Source organism: Pleuronectes platessa, chromosome 17 (genome assembly GCF_947347685.1).
Source record: "Pleuronectes platessa chromosome 17, fPlePla1.1, whole genome shotgun sequence".
In the NCBI taxonomy this organism is placed as follows: domain Eukaryota; kingdom Metazoa; phylum Chordata; class Actinopteri; order Pleuronectiformes; family Pleuronectidae; genus Pleuronectes; species Pleuronectes platessa.
This window is the reverse complement of record NC_070642.1, coordinates 23320914-23342065: the sequence shown is the minus strand read 5'-3', so window position 1 is coordinate 23342065 and position 21152 is coordinate 23320914. Positions and strand designations below refer to the sequence as shown.

General features: G+C 45.1%; 3 protein-coding genes across 3 annotated transcripts; 1 reads left to right on the top strand and 2 right to left on the bottom strand.

Moving 5' to 3' along the window:
- Positions 1-1687: 1687 nt before the first annotated feature.
- Positions 1688-7492, bottom strand: myh6 (myosin, heavy chain 6, cardiac muscle, alpha). Its single transcript, XM_053445813.1, has one exon. The coding sequence runs from the start codon at positions 7490-7492 to the stop codon at positions 1688-1690; it is 5805 nt and encodes a 1934-aa protein (XP_053301788.1).
- Positions 7493-10018: 2526 nt separating this feature from the next.
- On the bottom strand, positions 10019-17548 carry bub1ba (BUB1 mitotic checkpoint serine/threonine kinase Ba). The gene is made up of 14 exons (XM_053444807.1): positions 17314-17548; positions 15779-15859; positions 15404-15558; positions 12743-12834; positions 12467-12552; positions 12311-12390; positions 11760-11978; positions 11359-11502; positions 11117-11211; positions 10867-11016; positions 10651-10778; positions 10433-10583; positions 10226-10341; positions 10019-10145 (listed from the first exon to the last, which is right to left on the bottom strand). Exons 2-14 carry the CDS (start codon positions 15802-15804, stop codon positions 10019-10021), a joined length of 1569 nt encoding a protein of 522 aa, XP_053300782.1. The 5' UTR covers positions 15805-15859; positions 17314-17548.
- On the top strand, positions 17331-21135 carry LOC128460553 (kunitz-type protease inhibitor 1). Its single transcript, XM_053445792.1, has 10 exons — positions 17331-17891; positions 18335-18486; positions 19073-19214; positions 19498-19668; positions 19751-19783; positions 19869-19997; positions 20110-20160; positions 20237-20407; positions 20583-20651; positions 20733-21135. Exons 1-10 carry the CDS (start codon positions 17435-17437, stop codon positions 20912-20914), a joined length of 1557 nt encoding a protein of 518 aa, XP_053301767.1. The 5' UTR covers positions 17331-17434; the 3' UTR covers positions 20915-21135.
- The last annotated feature ends 17 nt before the right edge of the window (positions 21136-21152 follow it).

Genomic DNA, 21152 nt, shown 5'->3' with positions numbered 1-21152 from the left:
CACCTGTTCCTGTAGAACCACCTGATTGGTCGGATTCAGCCTGTTTCACTACATCGCGAGAGAAGAGGCATCTTCAGATGAACACGTGATGGTTTACAAAGTGTAAACCATCACGTGTAACTTAGTACATTTACTAAAGTGGAGACTGGATACAAGCAGAGAGTTCCTATAGTAGATCATTAGCACTCTGCTGTTTAACTCCACTGCTGATGCAGCATTTGACTGAATATTAAAAATAAACAGGATGTAAATCAATTTTTTTCTTCTAATATAGAACACAAATTATGCGAAAGCATGCATCTTGTTTTGGAAGAAACAGCATCATATTAACATGTTAATGTGCTTAACCTTTTTCTATTGCAGCAGCAGAACATATTTCCTCTGAGGACAAATTAATAAATTCAGTGCATCATGATGAATGTGATTAAATTGAATGAACAAGATTCTACGAAACCTCAGGCAGCAAACGTTAGCTTCTTGCACTTGAATCTAATGGTTTGTATTTATCTGTCTCGGTCTGGATGACCACTCGATGCACTTTTCCAGTCACCGCTCACACACACATTCATGCAGTGCATCTATTAGCAGCAGTTTGGGGTTCAACATCTTGCCCAAGGACACTTCGGCATTCAGATGGGAAGACTGGGATCTAACGGCCGACCTTCTGGTTGGCGGACGACCACTCGAGCCCTCAGCCGCCCTGTGACTGACTGAAATCTTTAGTTTGAGCCACACATTAGAAACAGAGTATTCGTAAACTACATCAATTATTATAAAAATCATATGAAATATTAAATAATAGACCCACTGCTATTGTCTTCAAATGTTTCTCTAGAAAAGGAAATGATTTATACTTTTATTGGTTTGTTCAATAAACTATGTTTGCCTTTGCAGCTTCAGTCAATTCCCAGTCGGGGGGGCTGGCAGATTTGTTATTTTTCACAGAAACAGATGCAAGAGAAGAAAAGTGGGCGGACACACTTTTATTGAGATGCAGAAACGACGGTGAATCGTACAATAGACTGTATTTAAAGATGAATAACAAAAGTCTACCTGAAGCATCTCGATCTTCCCTTGATGGCCGGTTGTGGCATAGGACATTAACCCCACATCCTCCATGTTAGTGAAAGGGACAGGGACAATTCTCTAAGTCTCAGACTTTTGTTTTAGACATTTCCAAAACTTGATGAATGAACTAAAGTAAAAGTCATTTAATTCAGTTGAATTTTAAACGCCAAATCATAACATAATGAGGGCAGGACCTTAAAATGTATAGAGAAACCCTCCAGTTCAAGGGTTATGGTTAGCCCACCCCCATGTTCAAATCAAATCGTTGATGTTTCTTTCCATCATCCACATAAACGCTAGGGTTAAATGTTCTTAACAAAACACCACTGTGGGGGTCAGAGGTCAACAGATCAGAAACAATAACTGCTTTGCTTAGTTTCCGCTGCGTATCTCCAATCGCCCACAAGCAGGAACACCTGTCAATCAAAACAGACGGCGTTATATCAACATAACACAATAATAAAATGTTTAACTCTTTGCTGTCGATGTGATTTTAAAAACGTAACACAAACTTTCAGGTGTTGTAAATTTGTATGTGGGTAACTGGACTTAAGTTGGCTATATTTAATATGATTATTATTTGAGTGACCTCACCTGTGATGTTGATCCTGGGACCTCCTCACTCATCCAGGCCCTTCTTGGAGGATCCATCCCTGGTCTTTGCCCTCAACTTGTTCACCTGTGAGTCGGCAATGTCGGCTCTCTCCTCCGCCTCGTCCAATTCGTGCTGCAGTTTGCGGAGTTTGGCCATGTTGGTGTTTGCCGCCTCCTCAGCCTCCTCAGCTGCGTGTTTGTAGGACTTGACCTTCAGCTGTAGTTTGTCCACCAGGTCCTGGAGGCGAGCCATGTTCTTGCGGTCTTCCTCAGTCTTGTAGGTGAGCTCCTTGTTGCGGCGTTCGTACTTGCGAACCCCTTTGATCGATTCGATTCCCCTCCTCTGCTCAGCCTCTAGCTCGTTCTCCAGCTCTTTGATGCGAGCCTCCAGTTTCTGGAGCTGCTTCTTGCCGCCCTTCATGGCAATTTGCTCGGCCTCGTCCAGACGGTGCTGCAGGTCTTTGATGGTCTGCTCCATGTTCTTCTTCATGCGCTCCAGATGGGCGCTGGTGTCCTGCTCCTTCTTGAGCTCCTCAGCCATCATAGCTGCATCTGTGATGGCCTTCTTTGCCTTCTCCTCAGCATTGCGATTCTCCTGTATGGCCTCCTCAATCTCATTCTGCAGGTTGAGGAGATCTGTTTCATGCTTCTTCTTCTGGTTGATCAGGCTAGTGTTCTGGGAGTGTAGAAGTTGCATTCGCTCACTTGTGTCAGTGAGCTCCTGTTCAGCAAGTTTCCGACTTCTTTCCGTCTGCTCGAGAGCAGCCCTCAGTTCGTCAAGCTCAGCCTGGATCAGGTTGTTTCGTCGTTCAAGGAGAGCGATGTTCTCTCTCAGCTCATCGTTGCCATGCTGTGTATCATCCAGCTGCAGTTGAGTGTCCTTCAGGAAGGCCTGGAGGCTCTTGAGCTGTTTTTGGGCCTCAGCTGCCTGCCTGTTAGCTTGGCAGAGCTGAATCTCCATCTCGTTTAGATCACCTTCCATCTTCTTCTTGACTCTCAGGGCCTCATTGCGGCTCCTGGTCTCAGATTCCAGAGAGGACTGAAGTGACTCAAGCATGCGTTGGTAGTTTCTCTTGGCCTGCTCCATTTCCTCGTCTTTCTCAGCCACTTTCCGCTCCATCTCGGCCTTCACCTGGTTGAATTCAAGTTGAGCTCTCAGGATCTTGCTCTCTTCATGCTCCAGCGAACCTTCTGCCTCCTCCAGTGCCGACTGGAGCTCAGCCTTTTCTTGTTCAAGCTGCTTCCGGATCTTCTCCAGTTCATGGGCACTTCTGCCACCCTCTCCAAGCTGGTCAGTGAGGTCCGAGATCTCCTCCTGGAGGTTTTTGTTCTCTCTCTTCATTGTCTCGAGTTGATCAAGACACTCTTCATAGGCATTTCTCAGTTTGAAGAGTTCAGTACTCAGAGACCGAGCCTCCTTCTGAGAGGCCTCCAGCTCACACTGTGACTCCTCAAATTTCTGTTTCCACTCTGACAAGACTTTGTCAAAGGCTCTTTGCTTCTTGTCCAGTGCTGCAGACGCTGCATTGGATCTCTCGAGGTCCAGCATTAGGTCTTCGATCTCATTTTGGAGGCGATGTTTGGTCTTCTCAAGAGATGAACACTTTGCGTTCACTGCCTCAATGGCCTCCTCTGCTTCCTGCAGTCTCTGAACAAGCTTCTTTTTGGCTTCTTCCAGCTCTTCTGTTTTCTGAATTCCATCAGTTTCATATTTTGTCCTCCATGCTGAGACCTCTGTGTTCGATTTTGACAGAGCTCTCTGCAGCTCAGCCTTTGCTTCCTGCTCTTCTTCAAACTGTTCTCGGAGCAGATCACAGTCATGACGAGCAGACTGCACAGCATGGGCAAGGGCATTCTTTGCCTTGATCTCCTCTTCTAGCTGTCTGCGTAGATCTTCTACCTGCTGGTTGTATGAATTCTTCCCTCTAGTGAGCTGTGATATCAGACACTCCTTCTCCTCCAGCTGGCGTCCAAATTCCCCATTCTCCGTGAGCAGCTTGGCCCTCTGTGAGTTCAAGTCATTGACACTTCGTTGAGCTTCCTCATATTTACTCTTGTATTCATTCATGTTGTCTTCCATCGTACGACAGATCTTCTCAATGTTTGACTTGGCCTTCACAACACTCTCCATGTTAGAAGACAAGTCATCCAGCTCCAGTTTGAGCTCACTCTTTTCTTTTTCCAGCTTCTGCTTCACTCGCTGCAGGTTGTCAATCTGCTCACCCAGTTCAGCGACACTGTCTGCATGTTTCTTCCTCAGGGTGGCAGCAGTTGCCTCATGGTGGAGGGTGGATTCTTCCAGTTCCCTTCGCAGCTTCTGAAATTCAGCATCTCTTTTCTTGCTCAGCTCCACCTGAGCCGATGTTGCTCCACCTGCTTCTTCCAGGCGTTCACTGATGTCCTCCAGCTCGCGGGAAAGTTCGGAGCGCTGCTTCTCGACTTTGGCCCGGGCTGCACGCTCAGCATCCAGCTCCTCTTCCAGCTCCTCAATTCTCGCCTGGTTTTCTTTCAGCTTCTTCTGGAGCTGAACTGAAGCCACCTGTTCGTCTTCTAGTCTTGAATTAATTTGGACAACTTCAAAGTCTTTTTTCTTGAGCTTTTCTTCCAGCTGTTGTTTATCATTCTCCAAGTCCATCAAACCCTCCTGGGTCAGTTTCAGGTCTCCTTCGAACTTCCTCTTTGAACGCTCAAGGTCCATCCTGACTTTCTTCTCTTGCTCCAGCGAGCCCTCCAAATCATCTACCTGTTGCTCCAGCTTAGCTTTAGCTTTGTTCAGACTGTTGGATTTGTCCTCTTCACTCTGAAGGTCATCCAGTGTCTGCTGGTGAGCCTCCTGCAGTGCCTTCTTCTCTTTGGTCAGTTTCATGACGGTCTCATCCTGGGAAGCCATTTCCTCCGTTAGGTTTTTCACCTTATTCTCTGTAGCGTGTTTCTCTTTCTCAACTTTGGCCAGAGTCAGCTCCAGGTCATCGATATCTTTCTTCAACTCGGAGCATTCATCCTCAAGTTTGCGTTTCTTTGCTGTGAGGTCTGCATTCAGCTCCTCTTCATCTTCTAGTCTTTCTGTCAGCTCCTTCAGCTTGGCCTCCAGTTGAATCTTGCTCTTGATAAGCTGTTCACAGCGTTCTTCAGCGTCTGTCAGAGTATCCTGTTCAGACTGGATTTGCAGAGTCAGATCATTCTTATCTTGGAGAAGAGACACCATTTTCTCCTCTATTTCCTTTCGTCTTGCTTCGGATTTCTCCAGCGCTTCTTTTAGCTTGTTGAACTCGTCTTTCATGTTGGCCATCTCTTTCTCGGATTCAGCGCTCTTTAGCAAAGGTTTTATCTTGAAGAACAGCTTCATCCAGGGCCAATTCTTTACACCAAGGAAAGAGCGAAGGTTCCACTGGACGACCATCAGAGCATCCCTACGTTCCACTAGTTTAGCAAACTGTGCCCTCATGAGGAGGGCCCGGGCATTAGCCTGGATCCTGGTGATGATCCGAGAGAGTTGCTCATCTCGCATTTCCTCCAGAGTTCCCAGCAAGCCAGCTTTAAAGAAAACCTTTGTGTGGCCAAACCTGTACTGAGTGTGGTCAATGTCAAGTGATCCCAGCAACTTCTCAGCACTTTTCTTACAGTCGATGAATTGACCCTCAGGAATGGCAGAGGCATTAAGGATCCTGTACCGCTGTTTGAAGTCGCCATAATGCACCCTGTTTGGGAAACCCTTCCTGCAGATTCTGATACCTTCTAGGACACCGTTACAGCGCAGCTGGTGCATCACCAGGCAGTTGTCCATGACTCCTGGGGTTTTCTGATCATTAGGAATTAGACATCGGACAAAGTGAGGATGTGTGGTCTTCAGGTTGTTCATTAGTTTATTCAGGTTTTCTCTGTGAAGTGCAGACACCGTCTGGAATGAGGAGCCTTTCTTTTTGGCTCCTTTTCCACTTCCCTTGTCTCCACCATCATTCCCTGAATAACTTGAAAACAACACACTGAGGAGCTTCAGAGAAGATTTCTGGTAAAGACCGACCACGGTTTCATTCAGGGGATCTTTGTTTTTGACCAGCCAACCACCAATGTTATAGTCCACAGTGCCAGCATAGTGAACCAGGGCGAAATGAGCCTCTGCTTTCCCCTTTGCTGCCTTCGGCTTCTCAAACATCTTGTTCTTGCCCAGATGATTATCGTAGAGCTTGGACTTGAAAGTCTGGTCACTGGCTTTGGGAAACATGCATTCTTCCTCCAGAATGGACAGGATCCCAAGCGGCTTCTCAATTAGGTCGATACAAGCTTGTAAGTCCATCCCAAAGTCAATGAACTCCCAATCAATCCCTTCCTTCTTGTACTCCTCTTGCTCCAGCACAAACATGTGATGGTTGAAAAACTGTTGCAGTTTCTCGTTAGTGTAGTTGATGCACAGCTGCTCAAAGGTGTTTAAATCAAAGATCTCAAATCCAGCTATGTCCAGCACTCCTATGAAGTACTGACGGTGCTGTTTGGTGGCCAGGGATTGGTTAATTCTCACCACCATCCAGTTAAACATCTTTTCATACACTGACTTGGCCAGAGCACCGATGGCGTAGTAGACTTGGTCCACACTTTGGCCTTTGGTGACATATTCATTTCCTACCTTGACCCTGGGATGACACAGGCCTTTGATGAGGTCGGCAGAGTTCAGCCCCATCAGGTAGGTTGATTTATCAGCAGCCTCCGTCCCGTCAGGTTCACCCTGCTCCTCACGCTGCTTCTGTTTGAACTTCATGTTGCCGTAGTGCATGATGGCACCAGTAAGTTTATAGACACCCATCTTCTCTTCTGGAGTGAAGCCGAGCACATCGAAGGCACTGTCGGTGGCCATCAGCTCCTCCGAGTCATTGATGGAGGCTACGGTTACCTCGCCTTGGGAGATGTAGGAGTAGTCATACGGGTTGTTGGTGATCAGCAGCATGTCCAGCAGCTCAGGCTTCTGATTGGACAGGATCTGGTAAAAAATGTGATAGTTCCTCTCAGCCTTAAGCTGAAAAGTGATGCGTGACTTCTCCAGCAGGTACGTCTCGATGTCGGCAGATGACAGTTTGCCGCTCGTACCAAAGTGAATTCGAATGAATTTTCCAAAACGAGACGAGTTGTCGTTTCTCAGCGTTTTGGCGTTTCCAAAGGCCTCCAGTGCAGGATTGGCCTGGATGATCTGGTCCTCCAGTGTTCCCTTGCTGGTGTCCCTTTTGCCTCCACCACCGACGGCTGCGATGCTGGCAAAGTACTGGATGACTCTTTTAGTGTTCACCGTCTTTCCTGCTCCGGATTCTCCGGTGATGAGAACAGACTGGTTCTCTCTGTCAGTCAGCATGTACTGGTAGGCGTTATCAGAGATTGAGAATATGTGAGGGGGGGCCTCGGTTCTCTTCTTTCCCCTGTAGGCAGCCACCACCTCCGAGTCGTAGACAGGAAGCATCTTGTAGGGGTTGACGGTGACGCAGAAGAGCCCGGAGTAGGTGTAGATCATCCACGCTGCGTAACGCTCTTTGAGGTTGAACAGCACAGCGGGCTCATGGAGGAAAGTGAACATTGCCATGTCTTCAATTTTATCAAATTTTGGCGGGTTCTGGGGGTGAACATCAGACTCCTTCACAGTGACAGTTGTTCCATCAGCCTTCTTGACAGTCACCATCCCTCCGTCTTTGCTCTGGATTTGTCCCTTCACATATTCAACTTTATCGTCCACTACAAAACATTCGGTCTTGATGTCAAAACGTCTGGTCTGAGCTTCCAGACGCTCTTTGTCTGACTTTCTTAGGAAAGGAGCCGCCTTCCCGAACTCAGCCATCAGAGCGTCACCCATGTTTGGCGGTGGAGGTCGTCAGCAGTCTTAACCGAGGACAAACAGAGAAGAAGATCTGCACAGTCTTTGCTGCCGGGGGCCGTTTATAAAGTGTCACTTGGGACCAAATTAGGAGACAACTGCTGAAGAAGAAAAAGGTCAAACTAAATTTGTCCTGGTACATCGAAGCGCCTGGAGGGCAGATTCAGGACCTTTGGCTGTTAAGTCCATTTTAGGAAAGTGGAGTTTCAACGCTTATCTGGATGCAGATAAAGACTCGGACACTTCTTCATTTAGAATTGACTTACAGGAGCAGAACTTATCTCTGTGGGTTCTACAGTTAAATCATTGCAACCATCGACTTACAGGATTTAAAGCTATTTTATGTGACTTTTGATTTATTCAAAGAAAATGTTGCTGACTGAAAAGGTCTTGACCTAGTTAAGTGTTTAAAAACCCTTCTCACCTCTTAGTGCTTTTTATTTCATGTTTATTTTGATGGAAATACTAAATTCAATATATGAGTTTGTTTATTTATTTGAACTTAATTAATTTATATTTACTTAACTAATTTCAAACTATTCACTTCAGTTTGATTCAGGATTTGTTTTAATGTTTGTTCTGCAAACAAAATATGAGGCTAATGAATAAACTTGTGTGAAACATAATGAAATGATTAAATGTGTTTAAATCTCTAAAACTAACCAGTTTAAATTCACAGAAGGTTTAAAGTTGGTTCTGACGTTTCTGATAAAAAGAGCAGAGCAGAAATAGATTGAAGATGTGACACGTGTTTTGTGACGGACTCGAGTGTGTGCGTCTCTTTATCTCAGAGTCTTGACTCAAATAGAAACTCGTATCTTCAGGGCTGGAACCCGAGCGAGGTCCGGTTGTGACGACAAACATTTAAACCCAACGGAGGCTCAAATCAAAGTGAAGATTAATAAAGCTAATCAGTATTATTGTGTTAATGTTTCAAGTTTTTCTGTTGAGAAACAACCTTTCATCTTTTAAATAAACGTAAAGAAGGAAAATGTTTACTCTTTACTTTATAGAACATGTTAAATAATGAATACATTTATTTTTCAACAGATGTTTGTGTCTTGAAGAAACGAACAAACGTCAACCTAACGTGACACAAACACACAATCATTAAAACAACTTTGTGTTATCTCAGAGTTTCTTTCTTCATCACTCTAAATGTTTTGAGTAAAAATCTAAATCTTAATCATTTAATCACATTTAGAGATTTCAAAATGAAACAAATTATGTATAAAATGAAGAATAAATGTCGTGGTTCAGTTATAATAAAATTATTGACTGATTTATTTAGAAAATTATCATGAACAAATAGATAAAGATTCATTATGATATTTAAGATAAAGGAAAGTAAATTTAGATAAAAATGTGTAAAGCAAAGTTGGACTGATGTAAATAATATAAAAACATTTATGACAAGGTTTAAATATTATTTCATAAAAATGTATACACTGATAATTAATTGTGTTAATTTGTCAAATGTATTAAAATTTTCCCATTTTCACTAAAGTTGATCAAAAATAGAAGTTTGTGACAAACAACAAAAATGTTAAGTGCCCAAACCCAACATGTCTGACAGACGTACGTCCTGTCCTCTTCAACTCGCTTGACTCCGATTGGTTTGTAGACAGCGTCTGACGTGTTGACAGTTGGGGGGGGGGGGGGGGGGGGTCTTTCTCTTTGAATGGAGAAGATGAGTGAAGCTTCATCTGGTTGACATGGTAACATCATGATGGTATCATCATGACTACAGTACTCCACGCTAGTTCAAAAGCACCAGATTTTCTCTCTCTCTCTCTCTCTCTCTCTCTCTCTCTCTCTCTCTCTCTCTCTCTCTCTCTCTCTCTCTCTCTCTCTCTCTCTCTCTCTCTCTCTCTCTCTCTCTCTCTCTCTCTCTCTCTCTCTCTCTCTCTCTCTCTCTCTCTCTCTCTCTCTCTCGGTATGAAAGAAGGTGGGGGCGGGGATTAGTTTGACTGACAGTTTAATTCTCTACACAAACACACACTTACACACACGACTCAACTTTAACGTCTGAAGTTACAGACACATGACAACAATGGAGAACATGACATGTATTTTAGACTTTTACTTAAGAAGCAATCTTCTCTTCGGAGGCAAATCACGTACGCACACACACACACACACACACACACACACACACTGGGAACAGACACACACTCTCACCCAAGGGCATGGGGGGGGGGGGGGGGTGTGGCTCGTTCAGCTAGTGAACTTTTATGCTAAAAACATGTTATGGTTTTTCTGTTTTATTTCGTCTGAAGAATCTTTCACCAGTTACTTCAGTTGTGTTTCTCTTCTAACGCTGTTGACCCCTGAAGTGTTTTATAAACTCAACCTCTTCACCCCCGCTCCATCATGGTGCTGAGGGGACAGATATTTCTCTTAATCTTTTTCCACAGATAACAGAAAACAAATTCAGTCAAACAGTTGCTTTATTAATGATTTAAATGTGAAAAATAATAATAAACAGAAAGTGCAGATGATGTTTTACTTTAAAAGAAGCGACAGCTGCTCCGTCACGTCCGACAGGACGGACATCGAACAGCGACCGCTGGCGTTCAGCAGCGACCGGAAAAACCTGCTCCACGTCGTCCACGTCCCCGGACACATGTCGCTGCAGACAGGAAGTAATATCACTCAAGGAACTGGGATCTATATTTATTATTGATATGATTAATGATTTAATATTAGTACCAGGACTCGTCTTGGCTGAACCGCTCGGCCGTCCAGCCGTCGTCGTCTTTCACCAGGACCATCCTGCTGCTGGTCAGGAGGAGGTGGACGGTCTCAGCTACGCCCAACAGGTCGACCTGATGGAAGGGGGGGGGGGGGGTTAGTATCATCCAATCCCAGCGGGGTAGGTGGGTGTGTACAGAGAGAACAGGTGATTGGACAAGTTACCAGCTGTGGCGGCGCCGTCGGCTCCAGGAGACCGACTCTGATGTAAGAGTGAGCTGAGGACAGCTGCTGCACCGAGGTGACGTCCTGCTGCATGTCCAGGTCCACGGATGAAGACCAGTCCACCGGGAAGACCCGCTCCAGGTTCAGACCTCTGGACCAACAACCAATCATCAGCTTCAGTCACATGACACCCCCCCCCCCCCTGTGAGCTGACGTACCGATAGGAGGCGACGAGGATGCTCGGCCGCAGCGCCGCATGAAGCAAGTGGCGAGAGTGAAGCTCCGACACCAACTGCAGCAGGAGCAGAGATTTACAAACCACCGAGTCCTCACACTCCGTCAGCTCCTGACACACACACACACACACACACACACAGGGGGGTCAGGTCCTCAGTCTGGGTCTCGTGGTGCGTCGCGGACAGGAAGTAACTCACGGTGAACATGTGGTCAGGTGGACAGGTGTAGACCGTGATGCAGCCGTCCAGGAACAGGAAACAGCTGATCTGAGGGAGGCTGTCCACCGACGAGTTTTCCTTCAGACGACGAAACTGATGAAAATCCCACGGAACACGACAACGACCCACCTGCAGGAGACATGTCAGCATGGACACGTGTTCACATGACACTACCCATGAGCCTCAGCTGCTGATGAATCTCAGATGACACCTGTCACCATGGTCAAACCTTAACGAGAACGTTGTCGTCATTCGTGGCTCCGTTATAAATGGAGAACATTTCTTCATCTACTACTCTGCAGTAGATGTGATACAGGTCGCCTCCTGGTGGACACAACACACACAACAGGATTAGTCATTTTACAGGAAGCAGCAATGAGAACAGTGTCTGAGAGGACAGACCTCAGGAGACTTCAATCTGAGGAGAACGTCTCCAAACAGGAGGACGTGTGAGGACGTGTCTGTTCTTACCCAGCTGCAGACAGCTGTTCACAGGAGGGAGGGGCCGAGACTCGCAATGAAAACCAGGAGAGGAAGTGACATCACAGATGTCCAACAGCTGCTGCCGAGCCTCTGGGTCACAGGCATCCACAGCACCCCCCCGCATAGCATGGTCTAATTAATGTGGTGAGAAACTAGATCAATAAAGAAAAAAATACAACCTGTCGGCTGATTATTATTATCTATGTTTAATGATCATTAATGATTATTATTAATGATCATTAAATACAATTATTATTAATAATGAATGATGTTTATTGATCAGCAGATTCATTGATTATGACACAAAACAAATCATCATTGTTGGACTAAAAGGATTATCATATCTTACTCTCTTGCAGCTCATTTCTGTTTAGCTCACTATAACGTACCAGGTTCCACCTCCTCCTGGTTCTGGTCCTGGTTCTGGTCTTGGTTCTGGTTCTTGTCCTGCCTCTGGTCTTCCAGTAGACTCCAGGCTACAGCCCCCACACTGGTCTCCTGTATGGGACTCAGCTTGTTTGTGGTATAGGAGCCTGGTTCTTGAGGGACGGAGGAGTGATGGGGGTCCACCAGAATCGGGAGGTCTCCGGTCGTCCCTCCAGGAAAATCTGAAAGTCACAAAACAAAAACATTATGAACACACGATGAACACTGGTTTTAAAACAACAGTTTTCTTTTTGACCTATAATAAAAATATAATCATGTTTAATTTAATAATAATAAATCGTATTTATACAGCGCTTTTCAAAGCTCTCGAAGTCGCTGTACATGGTGAAGGATAAAAATAAGGAAACAATAAAATCTTTAATAAAAAGAAAAATGATAGTGAGGTATACTAAGAAAATAAAAAACAAAATAAAAACCTGGGGTGGGGGGTTAAGCTGGGGGAGGCCAGTCTAAAGTTTCCAAGGTCTCACCTGATCTGGGGTCAGAGACTCACCTGGTCTTGGGACCCGGATCTTCAGACTCAGTCCTGTGTCGTCAGGCTGGAGGAAGAATTCGTCGAGTAGTTCAGAGTTTCTGTTTGATTAAACACGTAATGAGTTTGGTCACAGCTGATTCACGTAAACACAAGAGTGAACCATGTGTTTATTACCCAGCAGGCCTTGCAGCAGTGGACTCATCGTATATCAGGACGGAGGAAACAGCTGAAGGTGGAGAGGCGGCTGCATGAAGCACCTGCTGAGACAAATCAGCTGTTTGTCCATCTTTATTTGCTGTGTAGGAGTTTTAGTTTGTCCTCTGAACCTAAGATAGTATTATTATTATTATTATTATTATATTCCCTAATAATAATAATAACTGTTATCATTAGCTGTATTAGTATTAGTAGTGTTATTAGTAGTATTGCATAAGTATTATTGTGTGGTACTTGTTGTGATTCTCTCAACAGTAAAAGTTTCCTCTTCTCCTGGAGCTCATGACTCAGCTGCTGCTTCATCTCTGTCAGACTTTTCAGTCTCTCTGCAGAAAACACACAATCAGCATGGTCAACACACCAGTCAACACACCAGTCAACACACCAGTCAACACACCAGTCAACACGCCTGTTAACACACCAGTCAACACACCAGTCAACACACCAGTCAACACACCAGTCAACACACCAGTCAACACGCCTGTTAACACACCAGTCAACACACCAGTCAACACACCAGTCAACACACCAGTCAACACACCAGTCAACACACCAGTCAACACGCCTGTTAACACACCAGTCAACACACCAGTCAACACACCAGTCAACACACCAGTCAACACGCCTGTTAACACACCAGTCAACACACCAGTCAACACACCAGTCAACACGCCAGTTAACACACCAGTCAACACACAAGTCAACACACCAGTCAACACACAAATCAACACACCAGTCAACACGCCAGTTAACACACCAGTCAACACGCCAGTCAACACGCCAGTTAACACACCAGTCAACACACCAGTCAACACACCAGTCAACACACCAGTCAACACACAAGTCAACACACCAGTCAACACACAAGTCAACACACCAGTCAACACACAAGTCAACACACCAGTCAACACACAAGTCAACACACCAGTCAACACACAAGTCAACACACCAGTCAACACACAAATCAACACGCCAGTCAACACACCAGTCAACACGCCAGTCAACACACCAGTCAACACGCCTGTTAACACACCAGTCAACACACCTGTCAACACACCAGTCAACACACCAGTCAACACACCAGTCAACACACCAGTCAACACACCAGTCAACACATAAATCAACACGCCAGTCAACACACCAGTCAACACACCAGTCAACACACCAGTCAACACGCCAGTCAACACACCAATCAACACGCCAGTCAACACGCCAGTTAACACACCAGTCAACACACCAGTCAACACACCAGTCAACACACCAGTCAACACACAAGTCAACACACCAGTCAACACACAAGTCAACACACCAGTCAACACACAAGTCAACACACCAGTCAACACACAAGTCAACACACCAGTCAACACACAAGTCAACACACCAGTCAACACACAAATCAACACGCCAGTCAACACACCAGTCAACACGCCAGTCAACACACCAGTCAACACGCCTGTTAACACACCAGTCAACACACCTGTCAACACACCAGTCAACACACCAGTCAACACACCAGTCAACACACCAGTCAACACACCAGTCAACACATAAATCAACACGCCAGTCAACACACCAGTCAACACACCAGTCAACACACCAGTCAACACGCCAGTCAACACACCAATCAACACGCATGTAAACACACCAGTCAACACGCCTGTTAACACACCAGTCAACACACCAGTCAACACACCAGTCAACACACAAGTCAACACACCAGTCAACACACCAGTCAACACACAAGTCAACACACCAGTCAACACACCAGTCAACACACCAGTCAACACGCCTGTTAACACACCAGTCAACACACCAGTCAACACACCAGTCAACACACAAGTCAACACACCAGTCAACACACAAATCAACACGCCAGTCAACACACCAATCAACACACAAGTCAACACACCAGTCAACACACCAGTCAACACACCAGTCAACACGCCTGTTAACACACCAGTCAACACACCAGTCAACACACCAGTCAACACACCAGTCAACACACCAGTCAACACGCCTGTTAACACACCAGTCAACACACCAGTCAACACACCAGTCAACACACCAGTCAACACACAAATCAACACGCATGTAAACACACACGTCAACACGCCTGTTAACACACAAGTCAACACACAAGTCAACACACCAGTCAACACACAAGTCAACACACCAGTCAACACACAAATCAACACGCCAGTCAACACACCAATCAACACGCATGTAAACACACCAGTCAACACACAAGTCAACACACCAGTCAACACACAAATCAACACGCCAGTCAACACACCAATCAACACGCATGTAAACACACACGTCAACACGCCTGTTAACACACAAGTCAACACACAAGTCAACACACCAGTCAACACACAAGTCAACACACCAGTCAACACACAAATCAACACGCCAGTCAACACACCAATCAACACGCATGTAAACACACCAGTCAACACACAAGTCAACACACCAGTCAACACACAAATCAACACACAAGTCAACACACCAGTCAACACACCAGTCAACACACAAGTCAACACACCAGTCAACACACCAGTCAACACACCAGTCAACACACAAATCAACACACCAGTCAACACACCAGTCAACACACAAGTCAACACACAAGTCAACACACCAGTCAACACACCAGTCCACACACCAGTCCACACACCAGTCACACACCAGTCCACACACCAGTCCACACACCAGTCCACACACCAGTCCACACACCAGTCACACACCAGTCCACACCAGTCCACACACCAGTAACACACCAGTCCACACACCAGTCCACACACCAGTCACACACCAGTCCACACCAGTCACACACCAGTCCACACCAGTCACACCAGTCACACACCAGTCACACCAGTCACACCAGTCACCTACCCTCCACGCTCCTCTGCCTCAACAGGAAGTAGCGTTCTGCTCTCAGCTCCTCGACACTCAGCTCCTCTCGTCCTCTCGTCAGCTGATCTTTACAGTACTCACTGACCTGTCTGGCCCCGCCCTCCTCCTCGGGCCCCGCCCCACTCTGAGCGCTCCTGCAGACGATTGGACGACAAGTCGATGAATCTCCTCCACATTGATCCAACACATGACACATGAACCAGTGATGACCAGTGGAACCAGCTCCCTCTCTGGGTTCTGGAGTCAGACACCATCTCCACATTTAAGATGAAACTTCCTTGTATATTATGAGGATGAATATTCAGATCAAATGAATGTCCTATGACAGGTAAATGATGATGTCATGAATCTTACTGTGTGTTCACGTGCAATTCTGCCATGGCTTCACCTGGATGTGATGGACCAATCAGAGCTCACCACTCAAGTCTGATCAATCTACAGGAGCAACACATGAAAACCTCTGTTATTGATTAATAATCACTTTAAGTCCGGTCAGAGATAAACATTAAACAGCTTAAATACATTTAACCAGATTAAATTAACTGTCACAGATTTAAACAGATTAAATGAATTTAAACAGATTTAAACAGATTTAATGAATTTAAACAGATTTAAACAGATTAAATGAATTTAAACAGATTTAAACAGATTAAATTAATTTAAACAGATTTAAACAGATTTAATGAACTCATCACTTTGATCGAGCACAAACATCTGAACCGAGACTGTCCATCACCACAGTTTAAACGGAGAATGAACGTGAACGTTAATAAAAGATCGATAATGATCAATAATCAGTTTGATTTTTCACCTCAATGTTTACGAGTCGCTTCTTCAGTTCGAACTGCAGCGGCGCTTCTCATTCGATGTTACCAAAACCACTGGCGTCACTTCCGCTGTGACCAATATCGTGCTACAGCGCTCGTGCTGGTCGGAGTGTGAGCTACACACTAGAAATATATGAATTATGACGTCACATCTCATTGAGCTGACTCTTTTATCCAAAGCGACTCACAATAACTGCAACAACATTGAGGAACAAACCAGAACAATAATCATCAATAATAAATCAGTAACGGATTAATAACTAAACATAAATGAATAATAGATTTATATTGGATGACTGATAAATGAATAACAGATTAACGACAGTCATAACAAATGTATGAATATGAGAATCTTCTTTATATAATTGTATATCATTTATTTGTCACAACAAAAGGTTTTATTTTCAGAGCTTTAATAAATCTTATTGATTAATTGATTCACCTTTAATTTAATCTATTGATCATAATGTTCTTGACCTGTCAGAACTCAACAATTGTTTTTAATTTATGTGATAGTTTTAAGTAAAAAGCAACAATGTGTTTATGTCTAACACATATATATATATAGAATATACATCTATATAATCTATATCAAGACTCATCTGATGGTAGAACTGTTATACGACCCCGTGCAGGGGCTGTTTCCTGTTTACATCGTCAAGACACTTGTTTTATTTAAGATTTTTGAAAAATTATGAAAACCCTTCAGATGAGCGAGTAATTGTTAATGAGGTAGTGCCTCCTGCTGGTCACTACTCAAACTTCAAGACTTCACATGAAAATCACCAGATCTTCAGAGCTTTTATTTTGATACTACACACGGATACTGGTAATGAAAGTTATTTACCCAAGTACTGAACTTTAAACACATTCGTAATAAATGTATAAATGATCTTGATATTGGTTAGTGTCAGTAACAATAGCTTTTAAACACATCTGATTTTATTTGGATAAACATGTTTACACAGACAAACGTTATGAGTTTATTATGAAACGATAAATACATTTATTATATGTACTGAGAGAAAACATCAACAAAGAGACTCCGCCTCCTAGACACACCTGAGTGACGTCAGAGGAGGTTTCTTCCTGTGTGTGAGCAGGTGAGACACACCTGAACAGACCAAGGAGCAACACGCGGTAAACTCTTCCTCTCCTGCATTTACACTGACTGCAGCTGAAAATGTATTGTTTCTCCTCTTCCTCCTCTTCCTCCTCTTCCTCCTCTTCCTCCACTTCTTCCCCGCTGTCGCCCCTGCTCCTCTTCCTTCTCCTGCCGCTGCTGCGGCAAGGCGGAGCGGCGCAGGACGCGCAGTGCCGCGCAGCTCGACGCCCCGGTGAGGACAACTTCGTGCTGGACACGGAGGACGCACTGAAGGAGGGGGCGGCGCTACTGTCCACTGCGCGCGTGCACACCATGGAGGTCTGTGAGCGCGCGTGCTGCGGGAACCCGCTCTGCAACCTGGCGCTGCTGGAGCCGCGCGCCGCCGGAGCGGCAGAATCGGAGAATCGCACCTGCGACCTGTTCAGCTGCGTCCACAGAAACCGCTTCGTGTGCAGGTTCGTGAACCAGGCCGGATACCAGAGCTTCATCCGAGAGTCCGTGTTCCTGAAGCACCTAGCGGGACCAGAGGGGACAGGTGAGTCCACACCTGGACCGCCAGTGTCCCCTGATCTACGACGATCAATACACAGATCAATACACGGATCAAAGCCAATAGACGGTCGCCAATAATGATTCATACCAAGACTTTAATAATTGAAGACTGATGTAGCAGTTGTGATTGATCTTTGATTAATAAATGGTTAACCGGTGATTGATAAATGACTGTAACTGATCATCCATGTTGTGGTGACATCATCACTCACAGCTTTCAGTCAGATCGAAGTCAGTTCAGATGCTTCCATTTTTTAAGGAACTGATCACAATGAATTCAGCTTATTTTATTTTGAAGGAACAGGAGCTGATCACTGTCAATTCAACAGCTTTTATTTTGGCAGTTTCTCTCAATTGATAATACAATTGTGTCTCCATAGCAACACAACCACAAACAGTTTCTCAGTGACGTCACTTTTTCTCTAGATAATCCCATCGCCATCGCAGGTCGTGATGTCATCGTTCAGCCTGGTGCGACGGTGACCCTGAACGGCACCGAGAGCCTGACGGTGGGCGACGCCCACATCACTGGTTACCAGTGGAGTCTGCTGAGTGGAGACGGCGGGGTCAAGACGGAGGTACAGCTTAAAGGGCTTAAAACTCAAATAAAGTTGTAGAAGTTATTTGTATTATGATTTAAACGTACATGACAAATAATGAAAAGGACAAATATAAACAATGGTAGGGGATGTAATCAAGGACCAGTATCACCATTAACACCCCAGGTCCCGCCAGTACTGGATCTAATATTACTAAACTGACAAACTGCTTTGAGTAAATAAAGACATGTCATTTCATAAACTATTGCTTCAGATCATATTTCAATTTAGTTTAGGTGAGGAAACCATCCATTGATTGACATTCATATTAAAGAGAAGATAATATGAGGGCTTTATAATAATAATATGTCCTTCAAACCAAAGTCTTAACAATTCTACAAAATTAAATAAGTTTGGTTTTCTTACTTTCCAGTTAATGAGTATTGATTTTTTTCACAGAATTAATTCCTACAACCTCACTGCCCAGTAAACAAACAATGAGGCAAACTTGAATGTTTACACAAATTGAATATATACAACTTTATTTATAGTCTAATCTATATGTAAGTTGTTTGTGTAGAATCTGTTGCTGGGATTTCAAATCCAGTGGTTTGTGATTCTGCAGGAGACCGATCTCCCCGACCAGGTGCGACTCTCGAACCTGCAGTCGGGTTCATACGTGTTCCAACTCACCGTCACCGACTCCAACGGCCAATCGGACGATACCGAGGTCACCGTCCATGTCCTCAGCCCAGAGCTGTCCAGCTGTGAGTGCTCATGGGAAATGTAGTCCCCTGATGATTGAGTTGTTTTCCCACCACACAAGAGTGTGAATCAGTGTTTTTACACTGAGGAGCCTCACCTCGCCTCAAACTGGTTAGACTGGAATACCTGCCACTCGCACACACACAGCTCTTGTTTTCTTCCACTAAGGTTAGCATGAGAACCAGTTAGTCATATTTCCTGTTTCTCTCGTCTTCTTTCTTGGTCAGAAACGTTTTTTATATGAAACTTCACAAACAGCTCTAAGGTGTCATGTCTGTGTCTCAGTGTACTGTCTGGCTGCGGTGAAGGTGGGGATGTGTCGCGGGGCGTTTCCACGCTGGCACTACGACGCTGTTCAGGGCGTCTGTGAGCAGTTTGTGTTCGGAGGCTGTAAACCAAACAACAACAACTACATCACCAAGGACGAGTGTGTGTCTGCCTGCAAAGGAGTCACAGGTAACACACACACACACACACACACACACACACGTAAACAACACTGATTGATGATTTATGTTTCTTTTTTTTTTGTCCACAGCAAAAGGAGAGAGGGGCGCATCTCCCCCCAAAGGTCAGTCCCACAATGCACCTCACGATTAGGGTTAACTGTTTAGGATGTGAAGGATAAGAATGTGTGTGTTTGTGTGTGTGTTCAGAGGAGTGTGGGTCAGCCTGTCGTCCTGATCAGCTGATCTGTGGCAGTGGCTGCTGTGTGGACAGAAGTCTGGAGTGTGACGGTGTGAAACACTGCATGGACGGATCTGATGAGGAACACTGCAACAAACGTAACACAAACACACGGATTCACATCTGACTGAGGATCAAACAAAACGTCCTCACAAAACAGACACACAAGACTAAACACATAGCGTTGCTCTTCCTCCTCCTCTTCCTCAGTAAACCAGACCTTCACTCGCCTGCTGAGCATCGACGTCAACCAGAAGAAAGGTCAGTTCTTCTTTTCCTGCTAATTATCCGCTGAAGCTAACATGTCACATGCTAACAGCGTCCTACCCCCCCGCAGCTCGGTGTGCGGAGCCCCCCCACACCGGCCCCTGTCGGGCCGACCTCACGCGCTGGTACTACGACCCCCTGGACAGGAAGTGCCACCGCTTCACCTACGGGGGTTGTCAAGGAAATGAGAACAACTTTGAGGAAGAGAAGAAGTGTGGTGATAGCTGCGATGGAGTGACTGGTACAAAAGAGGAAAAGAAGTCATGTCAGAAGTAGTTGTCACGTGTCACAGTACAGTCCATGTTGTGTAAATGCTTCATGCAGTTCTGACTTTACAGTTCCCTTACGTCCATATAGTCCATTTAGTCCTGTCTGTCTCCCTCTAGTTGGACTTCATGTTGTGTTTGTGTCTTCAGAGCAAAGCGTCTTCTTCAGAGGGATGTTTGACCGTTTTGAGGACGACAAGGAAGACAAAGACGACTCAGGTCAGATCTTTGAGATGATTACTCATATTTTTAATATGAGGGGACAGCGGACAGGAAGTGACCTCCCTCTCTGCTCCTCAGGCACCATAGCGCTGGCTGTGGTTCTGTCGGTGGCCATCTTGTCTCTGATGGCCATCCTGACCTACTGCTTCCTGAAGAACAGGAGGGAGCGCTCCCATAGGCCTGTCACTACAGGCCCCGCCCACGTGGCGCTGTCGGAACAAGACACACTCGTTTACAACACCACCACTAAACCTGTATGATGTCATCACCTCACCTTTGTGACATCATCACTACTGTCCTCATGAGGACCACTGACCTGTGTGAGGTGGTCAGTGGTTTGGAGTCATCACATGTGAAGATGTTCACTTTGTGTTGGATCTTGTTTTGTTGGGCTTCTGTCACTTTGTGTTTCTTATATTTATCAGTTGTGTTTGTTGGGATCAAATGTTGAATCTGAATCAAAATAAAACATTTAAATATCTCATGTCGTAAAAATCT

What these genes read in the sequence shown, in the direction of transcription:
- myh6 (XM_053445813.1), bottom strand. Translation starts at nt 7,492, where the DNA reads ATGGGTGACGCTCTGATGGCTGAGTTCGGGAAGGCGGCTCCTTTCCTA.
- bub1ba (XM_053444807.1), bottom strand. Translation starts at nt 15,804, where the DNA reads ATGGCAGAATTGCACGTGAACACACA. An exon ending in TGTTGAGAGAATCACAACAA is followed by an intron (nt 12,553 to 12,742) that starts GTACCACACAAT and finishes GATTTGTCTCAG; the next exon opens with CAGGTGCTTCATGCAGCCGC. An exon ending in CCAGGAGGAGGTGGAACCTG is followed by an intron (nt 11,503 to 11,759) that starts GTACGTTATAGT and finishes CACATTAATTAG; the next exon opens with ACCATGCTATGCGGGGGGGT.
- LOC128460553 (XM_053445792.1), top strand. Translation starts at nt 17,435, where the DNA reads ATGTATTGTTTCTCCTCTTCCTCCTCTTCCTCCTCTTCCTCCTCTTCC. An exon ending in CAGCCCAGAGCTGTCCAGCT is followed by an intron (nt 19,215 to 19,497) that starts GTGAGTGCTCAT and finishes TCTGTGTCTCAG; the next exon opens with TGTACTGTCTGGCTGCGGTG. An exon ending in CGACGTCAACCAGAAGAAAG is followed by an intron (nt 20,161 to 20,236) that starts GTCAGTTCTTCT and finishes ACCCCCCCGCAG; the next exon opens with CTCGGTGTGCGGAGCCCCCC.